General features: G+C 34.2%; 1 protein-coding gene across 4 annotated transcripts in view; it reads right to left on the bottom strand.

The window, feature by feature from the left end:
• UBR1 (ubiquitin protein ligase E3 component n-recognin 1) overlaps window positions 1-24,691 on the bottom strand; it is a 77,806-nt gene that overhangs the window by 18,584 nt on the left and 34,531 nt on the right. For all 4 annotated transcript variants that reach the window (XM_082317915.1, XM_082317918.1, XM_082317916.1 and 1 more), the window contains 21 exons: window positions 24,252-24,409; window positions 23,545-23,644; window positions 23,110-23,238; window positions 22,077-22,257; window positions 21,057-21,118; window positions 20,727-20,837; window positions 19,744-19,809; window positions 19,475-19,576; window positions 18,809-18,872; window positions 18,261-18,385; window positions 17,255-17,307; window positions 16,126-16,228; window positions 15,557-15,605; window positions 13,302-13,456; window positions 12,195-12,294; window positions 10,341-10,450; window positions 8,931-9,020; window positions 7,115-7,302; window positions 5,948-6,153; window positions 2,501-2,594; window positions 87-239 (listed from right to left, as the gene is read on the bottom strand). In XM_082317915.1, coding sequence (XP_082174041.1) covers window positions 87-239; window positions 2,501-2,594; window positions 5,948-6,153; window positions 7,115-7,302; window positions 8,931-9,020; window positions 10,341-10,450; window positions 12,195-12,294; window positions 13,302-13,456; window positions 15,557-15,605; window positions 16,126-16,228; window positions 17,255-17,307; window positions 18,261-18,385; window positions 18,809-18,872; window positions 19,475-19,576; window positions 19,744-19,809; window positions 20,727-20,837; window positions 21,057-21,118; window positions 22,077-22,257; window positions 23,110-23,238; window positions 23,545-23,644; window positions 24,252-24,409 — 2,399 coding nt within the window. The remainder of the gene's footprint in view (window positions 1-86; window positions 240-2,500; window positions 2,595-5,947; window positions 6,154-7,114; window positions 7,303-8,930; window positions 9,021-10,340; window positions 10,451-12,194; window positions 12,295-13,301; window positions 13,457-15,556; window positions 15,606-16,125; window positions 16,229-17,254; window positions 17,308-18,260; window positions 18,386-18,808; window positions 18,873-19,474; window positions 19,577-19,743; window positions 19,810-20,726; window positions 20,838-21,056; window positions 21,119-22,076; window positions 22,258-23,109; window positions 23,239-23,544; window positions 23,645-24,251; window positions 24,410-24,691) is intronic.

Below are 24,691 nucleotides of genomic sequence, written 5' to 3'. Positions count from 1 at the left end.
CAAAGTAATTTTTACCTTTTTTTTTTTTTTTTTTTTTTTTTTTTTTTTTTTTTTTAAATTAAAGGCTATGCAATCTGGTAATTCACCTGTTTATTTTCTGAGCCTGCAATGGAACAATAGGAATCACAGTATTGCACAGAGATTTGCAAAGTGGACAAAGATACTCTCCATTCTCCAAGTCAAATATCTGTTCAACATGTAGACGTTGTCGAAAGTTCAGCTGCATGGCTTCAAAGTACCTACAATATTGAAAAGGAAATTACTAGAAAGTGGAAAGGATCAAATGTGACATGAAAACAAATGTGCAAGTAATTAAAAATGTTACTATCTAGCAAATACCTATCCAATCCAACAAACAAGTCTTTTCCTTTGACTTATAACTGTTTCATGCGCTTGGATGTGAAAATAAAATAAAACCTTTGAGCACATAGATGAACTCATGCAAAAAATGCATGGTCTACCACTCCTGCAAAAATGATGGCAACTTTTCTTTGCTTTTAAGATCCTTTTTATATTTCATTAACATTTTTACAGACAAGTAGTACTTAAATTTTCTACTCTTTTCTCACATCTTCAACGCAATGAAACATTGTATCTAATATTTCTCATATGCAACTCATTACAGTAAATCTGAAACAGGGATTGTACATATTTTTATTTAATTTTAAGAAAAACTGCCGGTAACATTTCATGAATGAATGATCAGCTATTCACAGCAATGACTGAGCCTCACAACTAGACAATGAAACTGTAGCCTTCTTTTAACAGGAAGAGAGGACAATTTATATTACAATATCGCACTTGAGCTTGTTGGTTTTGTTGTTGTTGTTTGGTTTTTTTTTTTGTTGTTTTTTTTTTTTTTTTTTTCTTTAAATCATACATATTAAGGGGAAAAATAAAATCCCATTTCTGTAACAAGAGAAAATGTGCGTGCAGGGGCAATCTACAGAAGTTGTAATGATTACAGAATATTTAGGAAAGTATTCTGTGACAATCAACAAAAACATACATTTAGTTTCCCACATTCAGACATGTTTTTTGCAAGCAACTCCTCTTCCTCATACATGGCAACTACAAAGATATTCCATTCATTTGAACTCATACTGTTTTAGAGAGTATTTTGCAGTATTTTTAGGCTGCACAGATACTCTAGAAAGGTGTGGCAGGCATCGTTTGGAGGAATATTAGTAAGTTAGAATGTCTGTTATGTAATAAATAAAAGACTATACTCAAACCTTCTGTGCCATCCCGTATGAGAAGAGCCTGTTGTCCATTTAAATCCCATTTACCCATACAGCAAGTCATCTTTTCTTAAAAAGAGCAAGGGAACTGAGCTCCAGTGTTGCACTACTTAGATTTACGCAGATGTAGATGGATCTGCCAAGAGCAGATGTATTATACTCAAGGAACATACTTCCGTATCATTTTAAGTGTGTGCACCTATTTATTCTGTACTAATGGTTTATTGTAAAAAAAAAAAAAAAAAAAAATATATATATACACACACACACATCTAGAAAAGCAAATGATAAGCACTAGAAGTTTACTCAGAATTTTTGAAGTAAAATGCCACAAACAACAAACTTCAAGAGATTGTTTATATCATACAACAATATAAAGTAGCTTGCAATTGCATGACCCAACTCTCTTTATCTGTTGATAATACTTCAGTGGGATTATTTCTATTATTTCTTCACACTATTTATCTTGTTTTGACTTGCCAGACCTATGTGGAGTCAAATGCAGAGAGCATTAGCTTTTCTCTCTGTAATCCTACAAATGTAGCTGCAACCAGGATGACTATATTCTGCAAGCTAAGTAACTTGGTCTTTTAATATTTCAGGTTGCGTTCTAATCCAACACACTTGGTCTAAATTGTAGGCTCCCCCCCAAAAATAGATATCTAGTAATGTGTTTAAGTACTGTATCAATTCTTCCCTCTTACTTTTTATTAAGAGTTTGTTCACTGGCAGGGGAGGGGTGGGGAAGAAATATTGGTAGATTTAACCCTTCATATTCTATTCTAAATGCCAGATTCTCACCTAAAGACTCACTGGAATAAGTCAGCTTCATCCTTTAAGTACTGACCTGATGACAGACTTTCAGAGTCAAAGCACTGTTGCTATAGAATGCTCACCTGGAAGATTCCTACTGGTTCTCACTGGATTGCTAAAAATAAACCTACTATATATAGTTTCTTATTCTTGACCAATTTTACCCCATTGGTTTCATTTGCATAAATTAGTAACTACGTAGAGATTCATCTTTGGGTCACAGAAGGCACTAAAAACTTTTGATGATGATTTTCTTCATCAGGTCAAAAGTTCTCTTGTGCCATATTTCTTTTTTAGATGAGTACAAATAATTTTGACTCCTTAATTAAATATCCACTTACTGTACTGTGTTTTCAGTGTGCACTTAGATGTTTTGGAAAATAATAAGAAATAAGAAAATAAGAAATAAGAAAAAACATTAAAAGGCTGCAAAGACACATCCTTACTTCTGCCAGCAGGCTGCATGCATCACATGACCACAGCTCCCTGTGTGGGTCCCACAAGGTAAGTCAGGGTGCATGAAGAGAGGATCTAGCGTATCTAGAAAGACATAGCAGAAAGAAGTTATTGAAAGAACAATAACGTAACTTCCCATCAGTATGAACAGAAATGAACAACTGTATATACAGAACACAAGCCTTCAGATTCTATTTTCCCCATAGTTCGCAGTCACATTACAACCCCATTTGGCTAGCTTTGCCAGACCAATACACCAGCAAAGTAATCACAAGACAGAGCCCACTTAAACTACTGAAGGCTTCCCACTAATTATGAAGAAAAAGATGACAAAATCCAAAAGAAATAGTAAATTGGTTTAAAAAAAAAAAGAAAAAGAAAAAAAAGAAAAGGGTTCTTTAGTACTGGAATAGCTCTGTGGTTGGATTCACTATCACTGAAGTTTTTAATGTATTTGTTACTGTATTTTTAAATGAAAGAAGATGAAAATTCTAAGGACAAGAAAGATTACGCATTTCTCCGACTAATCCAGTATATTTTCAAACCACTGGCACTGCTGAATAACAAAGTCAAGTCTATCTTTTACTAATCTTGCATAATCCTTAACAGCAAAAACGTTATGAGAATGTAATGGTGTCTTTGTGCTGCATATGCAGATTCCATTTTCCCCTTAAAGATATCTAAATAATACTGAACTGAACAACCGCGGTCCTCCAAACCTCATCTGGTGGACTGTTTATGATTTTGAATGGATACACCTGAATTTGACAAAATGAAAGAGAAAAAAAATGACAAAAGCGCCACAAAAAACCTAGCACCCACATTGCACTGAAAATATAATTCTATTCGACAGCAGCTGAAGCTGCTCTAAATCAAATGGAAACTGAAATATGAAAGTGAACCTTGGTATAACACCAATTTGCCACTACCTGCACTTCTGCTGTGGGAGAAAGCATTTTTCCACTTATTTAGATCTTCAAAGGAAGAACGGCTCTTACAGGCCGACTTCTAACTGATGAGCTGCATAGAGAGTAAGTGCTATAAATAATATCCAGAAGTGGCTTTAGGAAAAGGAACTTCATTCCCTTCTTTTTTCAATTATTTCAATAGCCCAACATGTCACTGCAGAAAGCTTACAAGTGTATCTGACTACAGGAGCATAAGACTTAATTTGTACTTCAGAGTACCACAGAAGAGAGCAAAAAAATGAACACAATTACATGGCCTAGATAAAAATTCTATACAGCTGGCTCAAAATTGCCATTTTCAGTAGTTTGCTGTTAAAAAGAAAAATGGATCAAACAGGATTCTGTAGGAGTCTGTCCTGGGTCTAGGACTATTCAGTATTTGTTAACGACCCAGAGAAGGAAACACAAAACATCTTATTAAGCAAATCAACTTGGTAAAGGTTTGCAAGCATGACAGAGAATAGGGTAATACCCTGGAGAAATAAGATACAATGCTGAACTTCCCTTTGCTTTAGAATTGTATTTGATAACATTCGAGAGTGTACTTCTGAATTAAAGCAGGAATAATGAACTGCACAAACACAGAATTTAAAACCTATTTGCTGGACAGTAGTGTCATTAAAAAAAATAGGACATTTTGCTTTATGAGATGACCACAAATTAACAATACCCTGTTACAAAACAGAAAAAAACATATTTGAAAATAAGTAAGAATTTAAACTACAAGTTGTAACATCCTTGCTATGCAAAGGCAACAAACTAGAAAACATCTTGAGAGCACTTACAGACCTCAAATTTTGTTATCTTTCAACACTGCATCCTTATTCCTTATATTTCAGTTAGCTTGAGTAAGCAGGATTTGAAAAAAATGATTGACTCAGCTTTATAATAAAATATGGGCAGATACATAGAGAATGTATATGGATTAATAAAAATTTAATAGATAACATTTATTTAATTTTTTTCTGTGTTAAAATAAAGGTAGTTACAGAGATTTACAGAGAAAAAATGATCACTTTCAACTTTTAATTATTATTTAATATTATATTGTGTTTGAATCAAACGAATAGTTTTATGATGAGATGTATATTCACCTTGGGGTGATTTCACCTAAACAACATTTGCCTAGGCTGCATATCAAGCAGGACAGAGCCAAAAATTCTAATAAACATGAGAATAAATTAGGTTACCTTCTCCTTACCCACAAAACTAGCTATCCTGGTCAAAGAATTAGGATGGCCTACTAAGTTCCTTTCTTGACAAATCCATTTTTGACATTTCTTACTGCTTTATTGTCTGTCTTTATTTTTTATATTGTCTTATAAACTAATAATAATTACTATCATACAACACATTTCTGGGCATCCAGGCTGGCTAGAATACTCAAATTTTTAGTACCTTCTCACTTCAGGTTTTTTGGTGTTTTTTTTTTTAAGACAAATACTTGTTTGCCCTTCTTAGCCTTCTGAGATCTCAACTATCGTCTACGCATTTTAAACAATAATTAAAAATTATACTGAAGACAATGGTTCTGGTAGTACTTTCAATATTACTTTAATAGTTGCCAAGGTGAATACACTGAAGTTACCTAGATACTCTTTCAACTTTTCTTATCCTATTCTGGACTGTATTTCTCTTTTGTTAAAATTAAGAGCCATCAGGCATCTGATCTTGAATTATTATTATTTTTCTTTTTCACAAAGAGAGCAAAAAAAGTCAGCAAGCACTTAAGTTTTTCCTTTCCTTCTATTTATTTTCTTTCTTTCCCTTAAGTAACTGAGCAAAACCTTCCTCATGTTTAATCAACTGTCACTTACAAAAAATTCTGGTTGGTCTTTGTGTTTCCTGATACCAATATGATATTATGGAACTCTAACTCTTGTGTTGGTATTACTCTCTTGTATTCATTTTTTTTTTTCATTCATCAGATGATATCATATGATCCTTGCTTACACTTCTCTATTTTTTTTTTTTTTTTTTTATGTTGCTGTTTATTACTTCCTGGACATTAAAAAAAACAAAAACACAACAAAACAAAACAAAAACCCACCACAACACACCAAAATACCAAAAAACCAAACCCTCCTAAGGCTGCCATATTGGCCTCTGATAATGTTCATGTATTTCCTCCATGTTGGGAAAGTTTGGTGCTGTACTTGAACAAACAGGAACTGTTAACATTCTTGGATTTTTTCCAGCGTGACCACTCCTACCAAATCTCCAAGTTTTTAAAATCTTGTGAGATTAAAGCATCTTCTGACTTCCCAGGGATAAATCAAAATCTTCATACACTTCTCATTTTTAAATTTTAAAGCATGGATTTTTGAACAACTTAATTTTTACTGTCTTTTTATTAAGTAGGGTAAGCCATTTTAGCAATCTGACTGAATACAGAGTTTAATTAGGTTCACAGGCTATGAGCTGTAGGTACAGAACTGCTTGTAGTCTAAAAGAAGAAAAATCGCATACCCCCTGAGAGTTCAAGAATTCTGCTCCTATTCTGAGTTAAGGCAGTTGATTTCTGGACACAGGCAGATAGTACCATGGCAGCACTTTCCAACTTTACTTCCTGTTCCTCCTGACAAAGAATACAGGTCAGAACTTCTTTTTCAGCAACAGATGGACCTCGTTTGGGACCCAAAGCAATTTTGGAGCAATCAACTGCCAAGGACGTGCTGTAAGACCATAAGTGACACAGATATAAAATAATCGGATGGCTTTTTCTAAACAAACTTATTCTTCTAGGCATCTAAAAATGTCATAAATTGCTAACATTTCTAGTTTTATACCAAAGTGCTTTACAAAACCAAAAGATGACCGAACAACGAAGAAACACCTCAATCCTCATTAAAATACAGTATTCTTTAAAAATAGAAAGTGGAAGCCAGATAACATAGAATAACACAATGAAATGGATTCAGACAGCAGGAAATTCAGGAAGCTATATTCAATGTAGATTGGATTAAATATATCTTAATCTTACAGACACATTAAAATTGTTTCGCATTCTTGAAGAAAACATACTGAAAATGAATGCCACTACCTTAATTCAATGCTTTATGACACAATAAGCTTCCATATATTTTTTTAAATATTCCTTATTCCGGAGTTCAACAATGATTTATAGAACATGATTTATTAAAGATCAAAGCATACAGAAGTGATCTGTACTTTTTTCCAGCAGATATCTGTATTTTCCTGATTAGTTTTGTGCAGCCCCTATTAGACCAAAATTGTAAGTCATATTAGGTATACTATATTTTTGAAGCATCTCTAGAACAGGAGCAATCCATACCAACAAAATTATAACCAATATAAACCAAACATCTTCAGTATGAAATTAGATTTTAAAAACTAACGAACAGAAATATCAGTGACTTGAGCTACAAGAAGCATATTTTCTTCATTGCAACTTAACCTTAAGGCATATTGGCTTTCAGATTCTTTCCAAATTAAGTACTTAAAACTTTCACATAAGGTAGACAGTCACCTCCAAAATTACAGTGTTGTCAACTCAGCAGCTTGATGCAATCTGTCCCTTGAACGTACTTTCAGAATTTTTATGTAGCATAATGAACTTATGTAGCAGGTAATGAACTCTTTCCACCAGAACTCTGGACGTCTGTTTTTTCTTACCTTTCTTCCTCCATAATAGCATCTTCTTTCGCCTGTGCCTCCAGTGTGTTTTCATACAGGAGCTTATGGGCTTCAATAAAATTCCTCTGCAGTGCAGACATCTGGGCCATTATCTTCTGACGGTGCAACCTAGCTGCTTCTGCCTTTCTCTTCCGCTCAGCTTTCTCTTTATCGTGAGTGCTCTGTGTCTTGCAATAAAAGAGAGCAAAGAAATCACATGCAACAGAGAACATCAAAAAAATGAGAAGAATCCTTCCCCAACTATATGCATTCTAACCACTAACATAAAATTCCTTAACTGACAACACTTTAATGATTAAAAAAAAAAAGTTAACTGCAATCTGAAAAATGTAAAACTAAAATCTTAAATGTTGACTAGGTTCATTAACCTAGTCAGAAGAAAGAGATTTTGAGGGGCCCACAAAAGGTCACTAGTACAATCCCTTGCCCAAAGACAGGATCAATAATACCTGATCCATTTTAATTAGGTGCCGGTCTATTCTTAAGAAACTTTAGTGGGGTGAGCATCATAAGCGTCCTCCAGCGTTTTGTTATTCTCCCCATAAATGAAACTTCTACTGAGTATTCAGTACCCACCTTACAGGAATTTAAGAAGATTTGATCTTGAACTATCTATGGATGACACAGCAAACAGATAGTTCCTACATTTCTGTAGCAGCATTTTATGCATCTGAGGATTGTCTTTTCCCCTATTATTCTTTATTGTAGACTGGAAAACTATCCTTCTTCCAGTATTTCCTCATCTATCATGTTTTCAAGAACTATAAACAAACTACTTGTATGCTTTGGAAATGCAGAATTCAAAAAACACGGCTAGACTTAATTAAAACATATAGAACCTAATTCCTCTTATACAATTACTTAAGGCACAAATTCAACATTATACGCATTGCTTCCATTCATGATACCATTACTTCTGGGGAAACAAAACAATAACAACAAATTGCTCCACAAGTACTGGAACTGTAAGAGTCTCATTTCTTACTGACTTTTGTATTTTGTTCCTTTACCTTACCAGATATCATATAACAGCTTTCTCAAAAAAGAAACACAGCATATGCTGTGATAAGTTTAGAGCTATGCATGCAACGACTTGCCAAGAGATTGTTTGGCAGCAAGCTGTTGCCAAACAGAATGTGTAAGAGCAAACTAGCCTGTCTTTGCACACTAAGGGTAATCGGATTCTTCTTTTCTATTCAACTGCCAATTTAAAACAAAACAAAATGCTCATGGGACTACAGTAATCTTTGAAATCTCCATTTCACTGTGTTGTTTGACCACTGGATTCAAAAATTATTTTGAGGAAAGGGGGTAGAGACTGATACAGAGACAGAATAATCACCTAAGCCTGATGTCTTTATACAATCAAGGCAAAGCAGATTAACCTCTTGGTAGGTCACATAAATTACAAGACATCATTTTAAATGGATTTGTATTTCTAATTATTGCACAATGACAACATAATAGAAAAGGTGGTCAAATCATAAAGATAAGAAATGGAGAAATGAACACAAATTACTTCTTCACACCCCCCCCCCGGTTATTTCACTTAACTTGGAAGTACAACCAAAACCACAGTAGCTGCTGATAATTCCATGAAACATGCTTGGTATAAATTTCATTTATTAAAAATATTAATCTTGGAACCTAAATCCTATTTTGTAGAAAATATATCAGAAATTAATATTTTAAAAGTTATCATTTTAGGTAACGATAAATTTAGGCATCTTTTTGAAAACAGCCATTTAAAGCATTAAATACAAGGTTTCCATTGAGCATTTTTTTTTATTATTACCTCATCACCTTTTGTAGCTTCTGAGCCTGATGTAGCTGCTACTGTTGTCAAACTAGATTTTTCTCTCAATCTTTTCACTGTGTCAAACATCTAGGAATAGAGATTAGATGTTAAAAATAAAACATGATTTGGCTCTTATTACAATACAAACAGGATTAAAGCTCTTGATATTTAGTTTCATGTTATTTTCATATGATGAAACCAACTGCCATACTCCTCAATAACAAAAACATCTAACTGAGACTGTATGTGCACTCCTGTAACACTGCTGTGTCTGTATCCTAAACCTGATGAGCACTGCTTAGTAAGAAGGAAAGCAAAATTTTTCCAAATTTTCTAGTCTTCTAGCACTAATACTGCTAAGCAGCTGAAGCATCTGTACATCAGAAGAATGGACAGAGACTGCTAGCTTATTTCAAGTAGGTGAGATGTGGATCATCCCATGGAAACAGCCACTAAAACCATGTAAAAACCCAAACATCTGGAACACAAAGCTTTCCAGCATATGCCCAATTAGTTAAAACTGAGCTTTCAATTTTCATTTACTACTTTCTCCAGCTATCTTTAATAAGCATCTTGAAGTTTCGATAATATTAAATATTCTACATTTCCTATATGCATCATTAAAAAGTTAAATATACTTTTAAAATTAAATTTTTACTTTTGCCTTTAGAATTTTAGAAGAATAACTTCTCAAAAAAAAAACCTTTCAAACTTGCCTCCCTAGCGTACCAGGATAGTCCAATTTTAGTAGCCAAGGATAGTTTTGGAATCCTACTATGGATTCTTACCCTCTTTTCGAAAAGCACTGTCTTCTACATTTGCCACCTAAACCAAGAAGCCACCTAAATCAAGAAGCCCAAAATGGAACAGGACAGTAGTACTCCTGCTAAGCAGAAGCGGCAGCCTCCTACGTTAGAGAAGGTGTCACAGCTCTACAAGTTTTTCCTATCTCTTACTGGGTAATGGCAGGGAGTTGGACAGAAAAATTCCACAGGTCAAATACACAGATCTGACTAACGGCCACATTGTACGACTCAAGTTTTAATACAAGCAGCCTCTAAAATGCTTTCCCAATTAATAAACTTTTACTTATCACTTGCTGTTATTTTGCAACAGAAATATGAGGAATAAAGTTGATGTATAAAAATGTCATTACTGGAATGAATTAGCTAAGCAAAAATTGACCCAATACTTGAAAGTAGCAATAGCAAGTACAATGCCTTGTGTTAACGCAGTATTCAAGAAGCCATCTCACCTGGGGCGGTGAAATACATGTTAAAACAGATTAAGCTTCTCAAGAAATCATTGCAGCTGTAAACACTGGGTTACACGTAGGAATCATAACATCTTTCATAAATGCTGTCTAAATTACTAAAATCCCATCATACTTCTCTCCCCTTTGTGTACCTGCAGTATCCAGTTGACTGTGTCCTTCTGTGACTCTAACTGAGGAACTGTCTTTAATTTTTCCAGAAGCATTAACACGTTCACAGCATTCAAGGCTGAGCTTCCCATTCCTTTACAAAGGAGAGAAAAATAGAAAAGCATCGGTCTTCCAGGGAAAAAAACACCCTCGACATTTTAATGTATTTACAACCATGGACATACCATAAAATATTGCTAATTATATAACACACATACATGAACACAACCTGTGTAGTTACATTTCTGTTTTCATTTCATCTGTTTATTCCAGTTAAACGTAGTATAATCTTTCCCCCTTGTAGATCAATAATTTTTGCTGCTTCCAAGAGCAGAAGTACAGACAAAAACAGAATTGCCTTTCGCTTCAAGGAGAAGCAGTAAAGCTCTTATAGCTTACTTAAGTTTGCTAACAGCTCCACACGCACAAGTTTATTTCTATCACAGAAACTATTATAATTACCATAATTATTTGCTTCCTCACATCTTGGTAACAGTTCATACCGTTCTAGGCCACTCTCTAACAAAAGCATGCTTTAAAATTGAGACCATTCTCTTCGATTATATTTCTTTTGCAGCACTTTCCATTTGAAATTAATTTGCACATTTTTAGAAGTGAGACAAATACATTAGGGGGGAAAAATTAGTTATTTGTTTAAAAAAAAAAAAATCACTGCTCAATAAGAGTTTTCTTACAAAAAGATGGATTATTTTTGCACCCCTTATGTATAAATAGGGCGTCGGTTTTTCTGGTTATGCAAAACTAAAGCCGGCAAAGAATTCTCGAACATCTCAATTGTAATTACTTTTAGTGTATTCCTGTAGTTGACATGAAGCTTCTTAAACAGAAATACATTCAGTGTGACAATACTTCTTGCTCAACAATAAGAAATAAAATTTTAAAAGTGAAATGGGAGTGTTTTTCAAACTCAGTAACACCTCTTTATACAATATTTTTTAAAAACTAAATAAAGGCAGTTCAGTAGCTTTATGTATGTATTTATTTATTTATGTAGGAGGTATTTACAAGAGGTGTAGATGTGGTGCTTAGGGACATGGTTTAGTGGTGGACTTGGCAGTGCTAGGTTAACAGTTGGACTCAATGATCTTAAAGGTCTTTTCCAACCTAAACGATTCTATAATTCTACTTCACAACTCTTATGTCTGTGTCATCTCTCAAGTGACAATTATGTTTAGCTTGATAATAGATTTTTTTGTAATTTATTCTTACACAGTGAAGCAGAAACTCTAGATATCTAAAGATGGAAGACTATTTAGAAAATGTAGATTCCAACTCCCATTCACTAGTCTTGAATGTAAGATTAGGAAGTGCTCTGTAGGTATTTGGAAAAGTAGAGAAAAAGAAAAAAGCGCACTTCATAGCCAGTAAGTTTTGCTTCTATTATCACTAGGAAAAGGCTTTAACGTTCAGGTAAATCAATATTTGTACAGCTCAGGAGTACAAAAGATGGAGACTTAAATCTATTGTCATTTTGTACGAGTTCTTAGTTTCCATTTCAATAACGTTCTTGCGAAGGATGAACCATTTTCAGTTATCTAACACTAATATTACTTTTCCATTTCTTTCCCAGAAAGAGAAGCACATCTCCTCTTCAACTTATCTGGCAACTGGGAACAAAGGAAGCTAGTCTAAATCTGGTTTCTCGATTATTTAAAAAAAAAAAAAAAAAAAAAAAAATTCAGCAGGTTTTAATTCTATAGCAAAAAGTAAATCCTTTCTGACTGAAATCACTGAACACTTTCTTCTAGTTTATTTTTGCCCTTACAAAATCAAGTTAGCCTAATTTACTCTGCCCTTTTAAAGAAAATGAAACATACGCGTTGCTTTGTGATAAAAATCAAAGGTTACTTCCTCTTCTGGAGACTGCTGTAACTGCTGCCTCTCTTCTAGTAACCCTAAAGAAAGGAGATGAAGCACCTAAAAAAAAGAAAAAAATAGTAAATCTCATCCACTGTTAGAGGCCTGGAAAACTGGCATATAAAATAAGGATGTTTAATACAGTTCTGTACTATATGCTGATTATATCCATGATAAAACAGACAAATGAGAAAAAGTGCAGAGATCATAAAGGGAAAGTGAAATAACAATGCATAAAATAGTTTTCCTGCATATTACTTGCACTAAAATTAATAAACTTGCACACACTTTACATTAGTAACACATGAATCTTGTCATTTTGCTGATCCAAATCTATGAATATTTGGTTAATTCCATAATCCAAAGATTAGCAGGTAGGGCATGGCAATTAAATAATTTGTGCACTCTAAGTAACAAAACTGATTAAATCAACTAGTCTGTAAATTGAGGTCCTAATCATATAAATATTAAAACAAAACAAACAAACAAACAAACAAAAACACCACAAAAAAAAAAACCAAAAAACAACAAAACAAACCAAACCTTCAACAATGTCAGTAATTCCTTTTTTTTTTAAAGCATAAAGTCACTGTGTAAAATGAAATGTTTAAATACTTATAAAATTATATTATTTCATGACTGAGGCCCCAAAGACATTTACATATTTGGAGACTTTCAGCTTACAAGATGAAGCAACTCCAATTTCATTAAGATGATCAAAGGGTTACTTATTTGCATATGAAGTTTGAAGAAAAAAGATGAGGTAAGGAGAATTACATATTGAAACAGCTTCAGTGATGAGGCAACACAGGTGGAAAAGCAAAACAGAAAACTGAAGAATATTCCCAATTTAATACTACTGTGTTTCACATTTCTATTTTACAGTGAAGATAAATAATTAGAAATATTTTCTTTGTCAGTAAGATTTATAAAAACAGGTTTGAGGAGAAAATAAATTCTTATCATTCAAAGATAAAGTTTATCTTCAAACATTTTGATCTTATAATAAGCAGGTAACATGGTCAACACAGGAATGACCACAGGAAGAAGACCAAAGCTAACCATACCATTTGGATCATAGCTTCAGTCCACAAGTGGGTTTCCAGTTCTACTGCTCTCTGAAGAATGGTCCGCAGTATGTGCATCATAACATCACAGTTCAGAATCCTCACCACACTGCTGAATGCGGGACTGAAGTCTGGAGGAGGAGGTGGTGGCAATGCTAGAAAATGGAGATGTGCAAATATATTAACAAATGGGCATCTCAAAGATTGAAGGCAAAAAGTAGAGAGTGCAAACATAGTAATTCCAGTGAAAGAACAACTGGACCTTTAAATTAATAAAGCCACTCTCAAACACAATTGTTCACTTAAGTCAGCTTTTATCTTTAGCAAAACTAAGTACTTTTAGTAAGTTCTTATATAAAACACATGCAAACTAAGCTAAACAATCTATCACAAGTACTTAGTTGTATCTATAAATGCAAATCTTTAATACTTTGCACTGCCTTATCATTTATGTATCACTAATAAGAGTGTTTGTGTTTTGCACCAGCTATGAAGTTTTCAAGTAGTTAAACAAGATTGAGCAGCAGATCTCCCAGAGTATGGTGTCTCACATTACAGTGTCCCTAACATGGCTGGCGCTCCAAATTCTTCCTGCTACTGGGGCATTCCGATCATTTCTAGCTATATACATTTTCTGAGCTGATACTGAAACTGTGTGATGTGGTGTCTCACCCAGAAGACACCTGGAATCTTGGCATCTACTAACAGGAGCTCAATTAACACTGCAGCCTAGCCCTACCTGGAAGCATTGACTTAAATCTTCCTTTGGTACCTGGATGCCTATTTTCAAAACACTTCTATGAAGGCAGTGTCTCTGAAACCATCAATCTTTTGACAATTTAGACTGAATGAATTACAAAAAGTTACTAACAGACAACACAGCCACATAAAAACATATGCATGAAGTATTTGCAACTAAATGGGTAGCCTCAGGGGAATACACATCAACATGAACAGTTATCTTTGTATTTTGGAACTGTATTGTCCGATTATATGAATGTGAGTTTCTGACAATTACATCTAAATATCTGCATTTTTTTAAAGAGTTCTACAAAATAAATGTCCCTGCTAACATTTTAAGTTGCTAAAGTAAATGGGGAGGGGGAGGGGAAGGGGGGACGGCAGAAATTAAGAAGGTACTATTGAAAATCTGTCAGCTGTAAAAAATAAGCAGTGGAGGAAGAAACCAAAAGTAATCCAAAGGTTTTTTTTTTTTCCTCATTATTTTCCAGCTGTCATAATCTTCTGAGCTACTTACAACTGAAGGAAATCACATTTTTTTCCCAAAGAGAATGTGATTTCCAATTTAACTGTGTCCCTCCTAAATGACAATGCCAACGTACTCTTTTTCAGTTCCACAGTTTTTCAACTGAAAGGAACCCAAAGCAAATAAAATTTACTCAGAATGAATTTTAACCATCTTAGGTATGAAAAGCTGTAGTGCTCCTGATTGTACAGAAAAATCAAAATATGCTTTCGAGTAGGAAGTAACAATTAAAGTATTCAACTGGAAGGGCAATCTGGGAAGAGAAAAATAATTATATCTGTTGCAACTCACAAAAGCAGGTGGATAGTTGATTGTATTAAATTGTTCATTGTACTTATTTGTTCAGCTTACAAAATCTTCCTCAAATCAACTCAATTAATGCACGTGACTTGAATGGGTAAAAGTAAACTCAAAAGGGAAATAACATTTGTGTTACAATAGAAACACGGGGGTTTATTGTTATGTGTATTTGCAGCTTGTAAAGAAGAAAATTTTGATTTATAAAACTTAAGTCTCAAGCTACTTACACAACGGGTATGAGCACTAGTTCCTGTGGCAGCCTTCTCTACATAGCATTATTACATCTCAATGTTGTGCTACGGAAACTACTCACAAAACCAAAACAAAACAAAAACCCCAAAACCAAACCAAACCAAACCAAAAAAACCTTTTGCCTCCTAGTTACTCTGCCATAAAAACTCCAAGTTGTTCATTTTGTCAATAGGTACTATGCCATGTTTATTTGTCTACATGGAAATTAAAACTAACAATTCCAAAACTCTTACCTTTGTGTTACAAAAAGGAAAAAAAGAAAATAAAAGAAATGTCAGGTGCTAATTAATTACAATTACTACAAATCACAACAAATTTAATATGAACTCAACTATCCATGATTAAGTCACAAGACATCTCCCAAAGCTCATTTTATATGCACTACATACACTACTGAATTATCACATTTGTTGAGTCTTCAGTTTCAAATTTTTACCTTCATCTCTGTTTTCTTGTTTTCTTCTTTTCTTTTGAGTATGTTCAGCCTACAGAAAAAGTATTGTTGTTAATCAGCATCTCTACAGAAGCACACAATGAAACAATGAGAAACCTTAAACTAGAAATGCGGCAAGATACGTAGTCAATACTTGGTCATGTAACTAGAATCTTGCCTGAAATCTGTTTAACGATATTGCATTTTGCATTCAATTTGTAGTAAAGAGAAATAATTGGACATACTTGCTTCCTCAATGAGAGTTATAAAGCAAAGTTTGGGGTTTTCCAGTTCAAAGATAATTCTTATCATATTTTGTTCTTAGCATAAACAGTTAACAGAGCTAATACAGAAGTCACTACAGGGAAAATACTAATGCAAATCATACCAGGTCAATTTGTATTAACAATTTTAACTTCATTAGAAGTTTAGTTTTTAAGTTAGCTGCATATACTCTTTACTGAATCAGTTTCTTCAGATTCCATTAATTCCTTTGATTCAGCAAAATTCTTTAGACATCGATAAGTATGTACTATTTTTTAACCTTTGAGAGCGAATCTTACACTGCTTACCTTGCTGTGCTGTGTCTTAGTATAGTGATAAAAGAACATATTGAACTCCTTCAAGCATTCATCTTTCAGTTCATAAACTCCATGGCCAGACACACCCGGTTTCCTTACAGAGAAATATTTCATGACATACAGATTACACACATCTTTGAATGTAAACAAACCAGTAACACAATTTATTTTCTAAGGAAATGCTAATGAGAAGTGGAATAGTGATGGTTGCTTCATTAACTTATAAAGAGCGCAGAGTGAGTACAGTTATCAGTCTTAAATTTTCAAGACTGTTTACTACTGTAAATCCTACCCAGCAGCAAAATATTTCTAGTCTATACCATCTACAGCACACCATATAGCCTCTGACAGGTAAATTCGTTTTAACTTTATGGTTTAGAATTTCAGACATTGGATGTTATTATATAAAATCCATCGCTTTCTTTAACCAAGGTACAGAACAAGTAATATAAACAGCTACTTTCTAGCCAGTGAGATTTTTTTTGAACCTCCTATATAATTCCCAACACAAAATTCCTAGGTACATCTATAGTTGCCCTTGATTAAACATAAACAAGCAAGCCACATGAAATTTAAAGTAAGGTATACTAAAATAATTAAAATTCCAAGACATTTTTGTAACAAAAATAGCAGACATCTGAACTAGTTTTTCTCAGCTTCTACAACTGATTGTTCTATATTTGCACACACACACACATTATATATATGTATGTTAAAAAAAAATTAACTTCCATCTGAAAGTTACAGCAAGTTAGCAACTAAATAACATCTAAATCAATGATGAGGTGGTGATTGTCAATGGTACAATGAGTTGTTAAGGTTCCCAACCATCTTTGAAATAAAATAAACTTTTGAAGATTTTCCCACTAGGACTTGAGATTACTAAACTCCTGAGACTTCTCAAACTGAATTTGAAGAAAGAGGGGGCCAAAAGGAGAGAAGCGGCAGCTTCGGATATTCCATATACTTTTCTTTCCTATGCATATTTGAAAGTGTATATATTTCAAGACAGCAAATATAAGCTGAACAGAAACTGTGCAGTGCAGCTTGTTTAACCCATATAATCTAAGAGATCTTATTTCACGTTCAAGCTACTTATAAAACAATATTAAGAACTTACTTAAATGTAGCCACTTTATCAATTACATTCTCCAAGCCAGTTTCATTGTTCTCCTGGTAAAAAATTTAGTTTGGGATAAATATATAATGATTCAAATATCTTCAGTATTAGGCTAGGTGTAACAAAAATAGACATACAGATTTAGATCAATTCCCTAGTTCATTAATTAATATATTTTGCCCGCTGTTATTCAGAAAGCAGATACTCATAATTGACAAGTTACGAGGAAGTACCAAAGGCAAATAATACTTTCATTTAATCATGTAAAATTTTATTTATAACAGAGCTTATCTCCAGAAACAGAGCCGTGCCTTACCCAGCCTCAATGGAGGAGAAAACAGTTTTAGTCTCTTAAAATAGTCACTGCGGATCACCCATTACTGGTTTCTGATAATATTCCATGCTATTTAATTTACAATAAAAATGAAGTTTTTTGCATTGATTGCCAGCCCTGAAAACTTGCTTAGGCTATAAAATCTAATCCACATCCCTCTCCTTTGCTTGAATCTTCAACAGTTTGAATAGAATGGCAGGGAAATCTGTGCTTTCGAATAGACCTGTACAATACTTGACTTCCAATGGATCTGCACAGGTTTAAGTGATCAAAATTATAGGATCAAATTTATTGATAGTACACAGGGCAGAATGGAATCCAGCTGCACGGTCCTACAGGGCCGAAAGAGAAAATAACTTTAAAACATTTCTTTTTGAATCTAGGAGAACTACAGCTGAATATTCTAAAAAATTCCACCTCTTCATCAAAAAGCACAATCCCCATATGAGCCTTTTCAGATTAGACCATACTTGAATCCATGATATTTACCCTTTACATCAGTAAGGTTTGTAAGTCCCTTTGTCATGCTAGTTTGTAATTCTGAAACCAACATTTGAGCTTTATATCAGAAATTAAATGCTTCCATATAAAGATATGGAAGCTAAAGAAGAAAGAGACATAAAACAAGAAAAAAGTAAATTAAGGAAAAAAAGGAAATAAACCAGGACTCACATTTTCAGGCAAGGATTTGGTAATTGCACTGTGAGCCATTGGTTCAATACATAACAGATGGATGATTTCTCTCATGATAACATCTTCTTTTGTCACATTACTCACTCCAGGCACGTATCTTTCCCCTACCAGAGTGAATCAAAAGGAGAAGAATGGCAAATATGACAGTTGTAAAGCAATTCTGAATTTTGCACAGAGGTGATGCAACTGCTGGGATATTTCATAGTATAAGTTTGTGTTTGCCAGAAACCTATCCCAGGTGTCTGAGAGGAAAAATGTTTTTTAGCCTAGCTTCCTAACAAAATGGGCTGAGATAAAGTTTCTCTTCATATTCTACTTAATAGCCAATTATGAAGTTATCTAACAGCTTTTTTCACTATGCAACCCCTATTGCTTCCAGTTGACAAATACTTGTGTTACTGAAGCATCTATTTAAAACAGGCATTCTCCAGTATCCTCTCCATACCATCTATGTTAAAGAAAGTCATCAAGCCTGTTTTGTCAAACGGTAATAATTCATTACTACAACAGAGAGAAATGAAACTTACCCACAATATAGATGAGAATCTGTAGCATCTCTTCTATTAACACGTTACATTGTTTGATCAAATCCTACAAGAATTAGAGAAACCAGTTTAAAAAAAAAAAAAAAAAGGCGGGAAAATCTGTCAAATAACACTGAGCTCAGCCTTCAAATGCGCTGCTTCGCTGAAGCACTGTACCGTAAGAAGAAACCTCCAATCTAACAAGCTGGAAAAAATGCCTGCGCTTGTAGAGGTGATGTTATTCTGCAATTGAAGTGCAAGATTCACATGCAGGACAAGAAACAACAGCTAAAAATGTATCTCAAATGAAGGGTTATATGAAAGTTCAAGCCTCCAGAAGTGGCACAACAATCCAAGAAACTTCCAGCCAAAATAAGAACACATAATATGGCTTAAGAGACATAGAAGTTCTATAGAGAAGTCATTTCCGTGGATTTTGGTAGATGCCCTATGAAATAAAGGTCAAAGAGGGCAAAACCTGCTTGTTGATTTTGAGTAAGCCTCTACAAATTCCAAATACAAAATAATTTATTTAACAACTAGGTCCTGTGTTGACTGACTTTTAGTGTGGTCATAAAAACGCAGTTATTAACAGTAGCTAGTTTTTCTTATTAATGTTCCATAAACTCAAAGCAAACAAATTAATCAACAGAAATACTTGCCACTTACCTGATCTTTGGTGGGCTTGATCTTTTTGAAAGCATCAGCAAGCTCGTATCTCTGCAGTATCAGCAGGAGGAACTGATTTGGATCCATAAGAGATGCACCTATCTATCAAAAAACCCAAGCTAATATGAACATCAGTTACTATTACAGGTCTTCATTAATTATGAAAAATACTTTTACCAAGAAAAACTTTTAAAATCATATGAATTTAATTAAAAGAAATTCCATGAAAATTTTATAAGTCAAGCAAACAATGATTCAAAACATTATACCTGGAGCATGATGATGTCTTTATCATACATCTCTTCTCTGCATTTAACATCTTGATAATAGAATACCTGAGAAATAGGAAAACAAAATTCAAGTAGAGAAGTAATGTAAAGTAATGCGAAGTAATGCACTATCAAATGTGCACCAGTTCATGTCTGAGGCTTTTTTAAACAGTACAGCACCGTTACTGAGTAAGGGAAAGTCCCGTGTTTCTTTCAAAACAAACACGTACTTTGATGGAAGTGAAAAATTTTTTTTCACCTATCCAGAGAAAGTCTATGCCATACTTCTTCATACCCGCTTCCAAGACAACATAATTCTAATGGCTGCTACTGATTAAAGTCAAAACATCCTCCTTCTCCTACCCCAGTTATCAGACAGACAATTCTACAGGGGGCTACCAATATTTACTTTGATTTCACCAAAGGGTCCTGCGAAAGGTAAACACAGAAAATTTCTGCTGTTGGGGGGAGAGGGGGGGAAGTGAAGCCAAACCAGGCAAAACACAAGTACTTAAGGGCAGACTCTTCTTTTTACCTTTACTCTTGCAACAAAAAAGCCCGCAAGTATTATAAAATGTTTGTTATGTCCAGTTACATGGCCCTCAAAAGTTTAGTATGAGATTAAAATTCTTCTAACGCTTATGTTATAAGCAACAGTACTAACAGTACTTATACAGTGATTTCTTGATCAGATCTCAAAGTAGTTTACAGTAGACGTCAGTAACATTAATACTATTTCACAGAGTCAGAAACAGTCATAAGAAAGATGAAAATATTTGTCTAATACAGGGAGGCAAGCCATTGACTAAGCTGGAAATAAAACCAAGTCATCTAAATTCCCACCTAGAAACGTTTCTATTTAGTGTAGGAATGACCCCCATGACATCTTTCTGTACTGGATGAAACCACCACGGGGAGCAGTAGTGAGAAACACTTGCATACACCATTAGGACCAACTCACTACTGAATATTCTAGGGAGTACCTGGCTTATCAGGGAGAGCCCATTCCTTCTCCACATCTCTGCAGCAACCTGAGCAACCAAGACAAGACATCGCAAAGGATATTCTACTAGCAGCTCCACTTGTAATTCTTCCTAGAATTTAAAAAAAGAAGGAAAAAAAAAAAAAAATCAAGCAAGAATAAGCCTGTCAGTGATTTTAAAAGCGTAAGTCCTAATGAACAAAGATACATTGACAGCTGCTGCAAAATAACTTGTGTGTGCAGCATGAAAGTTACAGAATATAACTTTAGGCTTTTTCCTTCCCAGAGTATAAACCACAAGAAGCGGTTGGGGAGGGGGGGGGAATCTTACAGGAGGAACAAACTCATGCAATCTTGAGATGGCTCCAGTCTTACTTAATCGTACATGAAGACCTACAAAACCAATAAGAAAAAAATTAGAAAATAAATCAAAATTGGTAAAGTTTCTCCTCCAACCCATTCTAAATGTTAACTAAATCATCTACAACTCAGAGAATTACAGAAAAAAAGTCCAAATACTTGTTACTTTTTTTTTTTTTTTTTTTTTTTTTTAAGGTTGGAAGATCTATTACATTATCACAACAGTTCCTACTAGTCTTATAATCCATTATTTTATTAATAAATCTATTCATTTAATTAATTCATTAAAACCATTTAAATTGAGATGCTAAATAGTATTAGCAACATTTTAATTTCACATTTAAATCATATGCCATTAATAACTGAATTTCAAGACTACAAGGCTTAACAGATGGTGTCTTGGTATCAAATGATGTGATAAAGTATCTACAGCTTAATAATAGCATATGATTTCATTTGTATTCTAGAGAAAGTGGTGATCACCCACTGCTGTGGTCCTTTGTATTCTGACTGGAAACCTCTCCTGGCATGCTGCAAACATATGTCTTTCAGGAGGAGCATTTTAAACAGTCCTAAGATATATGTGGCTGGAAAATAAATTTGAGATACGGTAATAATGAACATTCATTTAGGCAAAACAGGTAGAAATAGAAACACAACCACATAAATTCAAATAGTCCAGAGAAAACTGAAGATCTCATTAAAACATGAAACTTTTCCTTCTCGCCTGACTTCCTTATCTCTCCCCTGTTTAAAAAAAAAAAAAAAAAAAAAAAAAAGTCCTCCAACCTCCATGGCAAACGTTTTTGTGAGAAAAACTTTCCCTCGGTGGGACATCTGGGGAACAGGGTTGCCTAATCACGAGAATGTCAGAAAGTCAGAGAGCAACTGATCTGTGAAGCACTTAATCTAAATGCTTTCTAGAGTAAAGAAATAGAGATGGATGATAAATGTAATTCAAACAGCATTCAAAACAAAACACACCACCTACCAGCAAGAGTCCTAGACAGCGGTAAGTGTATGCTGACAGGATCTGCAGACACTCTGTAAGGTCTGCTCTCCAGAGTATGGCCACACAAGTGAAACACTGTCTTTTCCCGTGAGCGGCCGTTTGTGCTGCACCTCATCACAGCTTTATGGCATTCGCTGTAGGCCCTGAGCAACAGTTCTTCCTAGAATTTAAAATAAACGCATAACATTATATTTAAAAATCATATATATGTACTAAAATTCCTCACTTGTTTTTCTGTTGGCATAAACAGTTAATAAAAATCTACAATATAGTTACTACTCTGTTTCTTAATACTGAGAAGTACTGGACTGGAGCAGTGGAGCATCCACTAAAACTGAGAATATGTTTCTGTTCAAAAAAGCTGCTCTGTCAAATGATTTAAAATCTGTGCTCTTATTTAAGCTGCAATATTTTAATATTTTGCATAGTTTACACCCCAAATTGGATCAAGAAGCTCCTGAATGCTGAATGTCTTCCTTTCTCTCCCTAGTGGGGAAAAGAAAAAAAACAAACAAACAAAACAAAACACACCCACCCCCCCAAAAAAACCCCAACTACTTCAAAATATCTTTAAGTTAACGAATTGTACAATTTCCTCCCTTCTGCCAGCACAGGGATGAGCTCCAGCAGTGATTAAGACTACTTACAGTGGAATTAGCACAAAGTTTCTGCAGTCCACTTTTGCAATTAAAAATGAACACCATGTGCTTCAAAACCTTAAAACTTGACAGTGATACCATGAACCTAATTCTCAAAAATCCTGAATTATGAGAAGTATTTTCTCTTTATGATTTGCCTGACACCCTGTGCAGCTTTGTCAGCTAGAAGATTATATTCTTCTGAGATCCCTTCTCTCTTTGTCACACCAGAGATTAATTCTTTCAGACTCATTTTTTGTGGAGATCTGTATTGAACAATAGTGAGCTTTTTTAAAAAGCTGCTATTTAAAAAGCACTCAGGAATATTCACAAAAGGCACGCATGTAAGAATCCCAGACAACCGATATACTTACGTCACAGGCACACCACTCCTGGAACATCAAAAGAATGTTCTTGAGCTGCATCTGTATAGCAATAGCTGCTTCCCAGTCAGGGTCCACCTCAATGTGCTGACCAATCTGTCTTTTTATCTCCTCCATTCCCTGAAACAGAGATGCCACAAAATACTCAAGCTAAAACAGTGATCACTGGCTTAAAACAATACAAAATCCCATAAGCAAATGGCAAAATACAGGTTGTTCAGATACATATAGCTAAAATTGATGAATATTATTTCTATAAAGTAAATACTACTTTTTCACCGACCCAAGACAGGGATTGAAGAATTTACCATCTTAAGTGCATGTTTATATCCACAATATTGCTATGGACAAAAAGATGAGCAAACAAAAGTGCTGTAATATCTTTATAACAGCATATCAGAAAGAAATTATTTAAATGTGTTGTACCTGCATGCAAGTTAGAATCCTTAGGAAAGAAACAAATCCTTCTAAAAACCGCTCCCTCAGACGGTCTGTCCATACTGTAGGCTTGCTGACTAAGACATACCTGTCCCCAAAGAAAACATTATCATCTTTTGCTCAGACTTTTCTTCTGCTTATGCTTGTATTTAAGGTGTTCTTTGTATTAAAATTATCAGCTGCATCATCACATTACATCACTCTCCCCATCTCAAACTCCTCTTAAAATTTTCACCAAACACTAGAGTTGCTTGGTGCAACTCTATCATTTCAAATTAACAGATCTTTTAATTCCAAGGTATTTGGGGTGGTTTGCTTTTACATTATTCAGTTTATTAGACATAAGAGTGGAAAATGGTATGCAGATAAGGATTATGCAGCTTTCCCAGAATGATAATGAATAGAAGCCAAATTTTGCATACTGTTTTACAGTAGATATATTTTGTTTATTAATGCAATTCTTATATGGAATGATATATGTGAAAATAATAAAAAATTGTCTTTATAGAATATAATTTTGGTATTTGAAAATTTTAAGTTTCCACTGAAAAATAAAGCTTTACTGTTTCATGTGTCTTTTTGAGGGGTTTGGGTTTGCTTTCAAAGCAGTTTTATCATCAAATTCCTGAATTGAAACACCTCATCCTAATGCAAAGTTTCTAAGAATTGCTCTAGCTTCTCAGCTTTACGCTTACCTGAGGTCATATATTACTGCATATACCCGGTTCAGTTTGTCCTGACTGTAACCCTGGAAGTTGAACTTGTCATTTTTGTCTAGATACTCTGGAAGCACTTCTAGGAGTGTCTCTGTAATGGTGGTGATTACATTTTGCTCTTCAATAAGATGTCGGGCCTGTAAGAAGAAAATTAAAAATTTTTCTTCCTATTTTTGTTGAAGAGAACTGTCAAAATAAATTTTCATTTGAATCCAGTCTTTTTGATTAGAAATTATTTTAAATATTTGTAAAAGGTCCAAGCTACAAAACTCCCATAGTATTTAATATGTATGAACACAATTTCTATCAACTTTGCATGTTCGTTCACTCTGACAGCTTCAATGTAACAGACATGCTATTTTTTCTAGAAAGATCACATAGAAAAGGACTTTTACATTAGTATTTCAGGCAAGAAACAT

The sequence above is a fragment of the Platalea leucorodia genome, assembly GCF_965183815.1.
Source record: "Platalea leucorodia genome assembly, chromosome: 7".
NCBI classification, from domain to species: Eukaryota; Metazoa; Chordata; class Aves; order Pelecaniformes; family Threskiornithidae; genus Platalea; species Platalea leucorodia.
The sequence above is the reverse complement of the archived record's forward strand: the minus strand, read 5'-3'. Positions and strand labels throughout refer to the sequence as shown.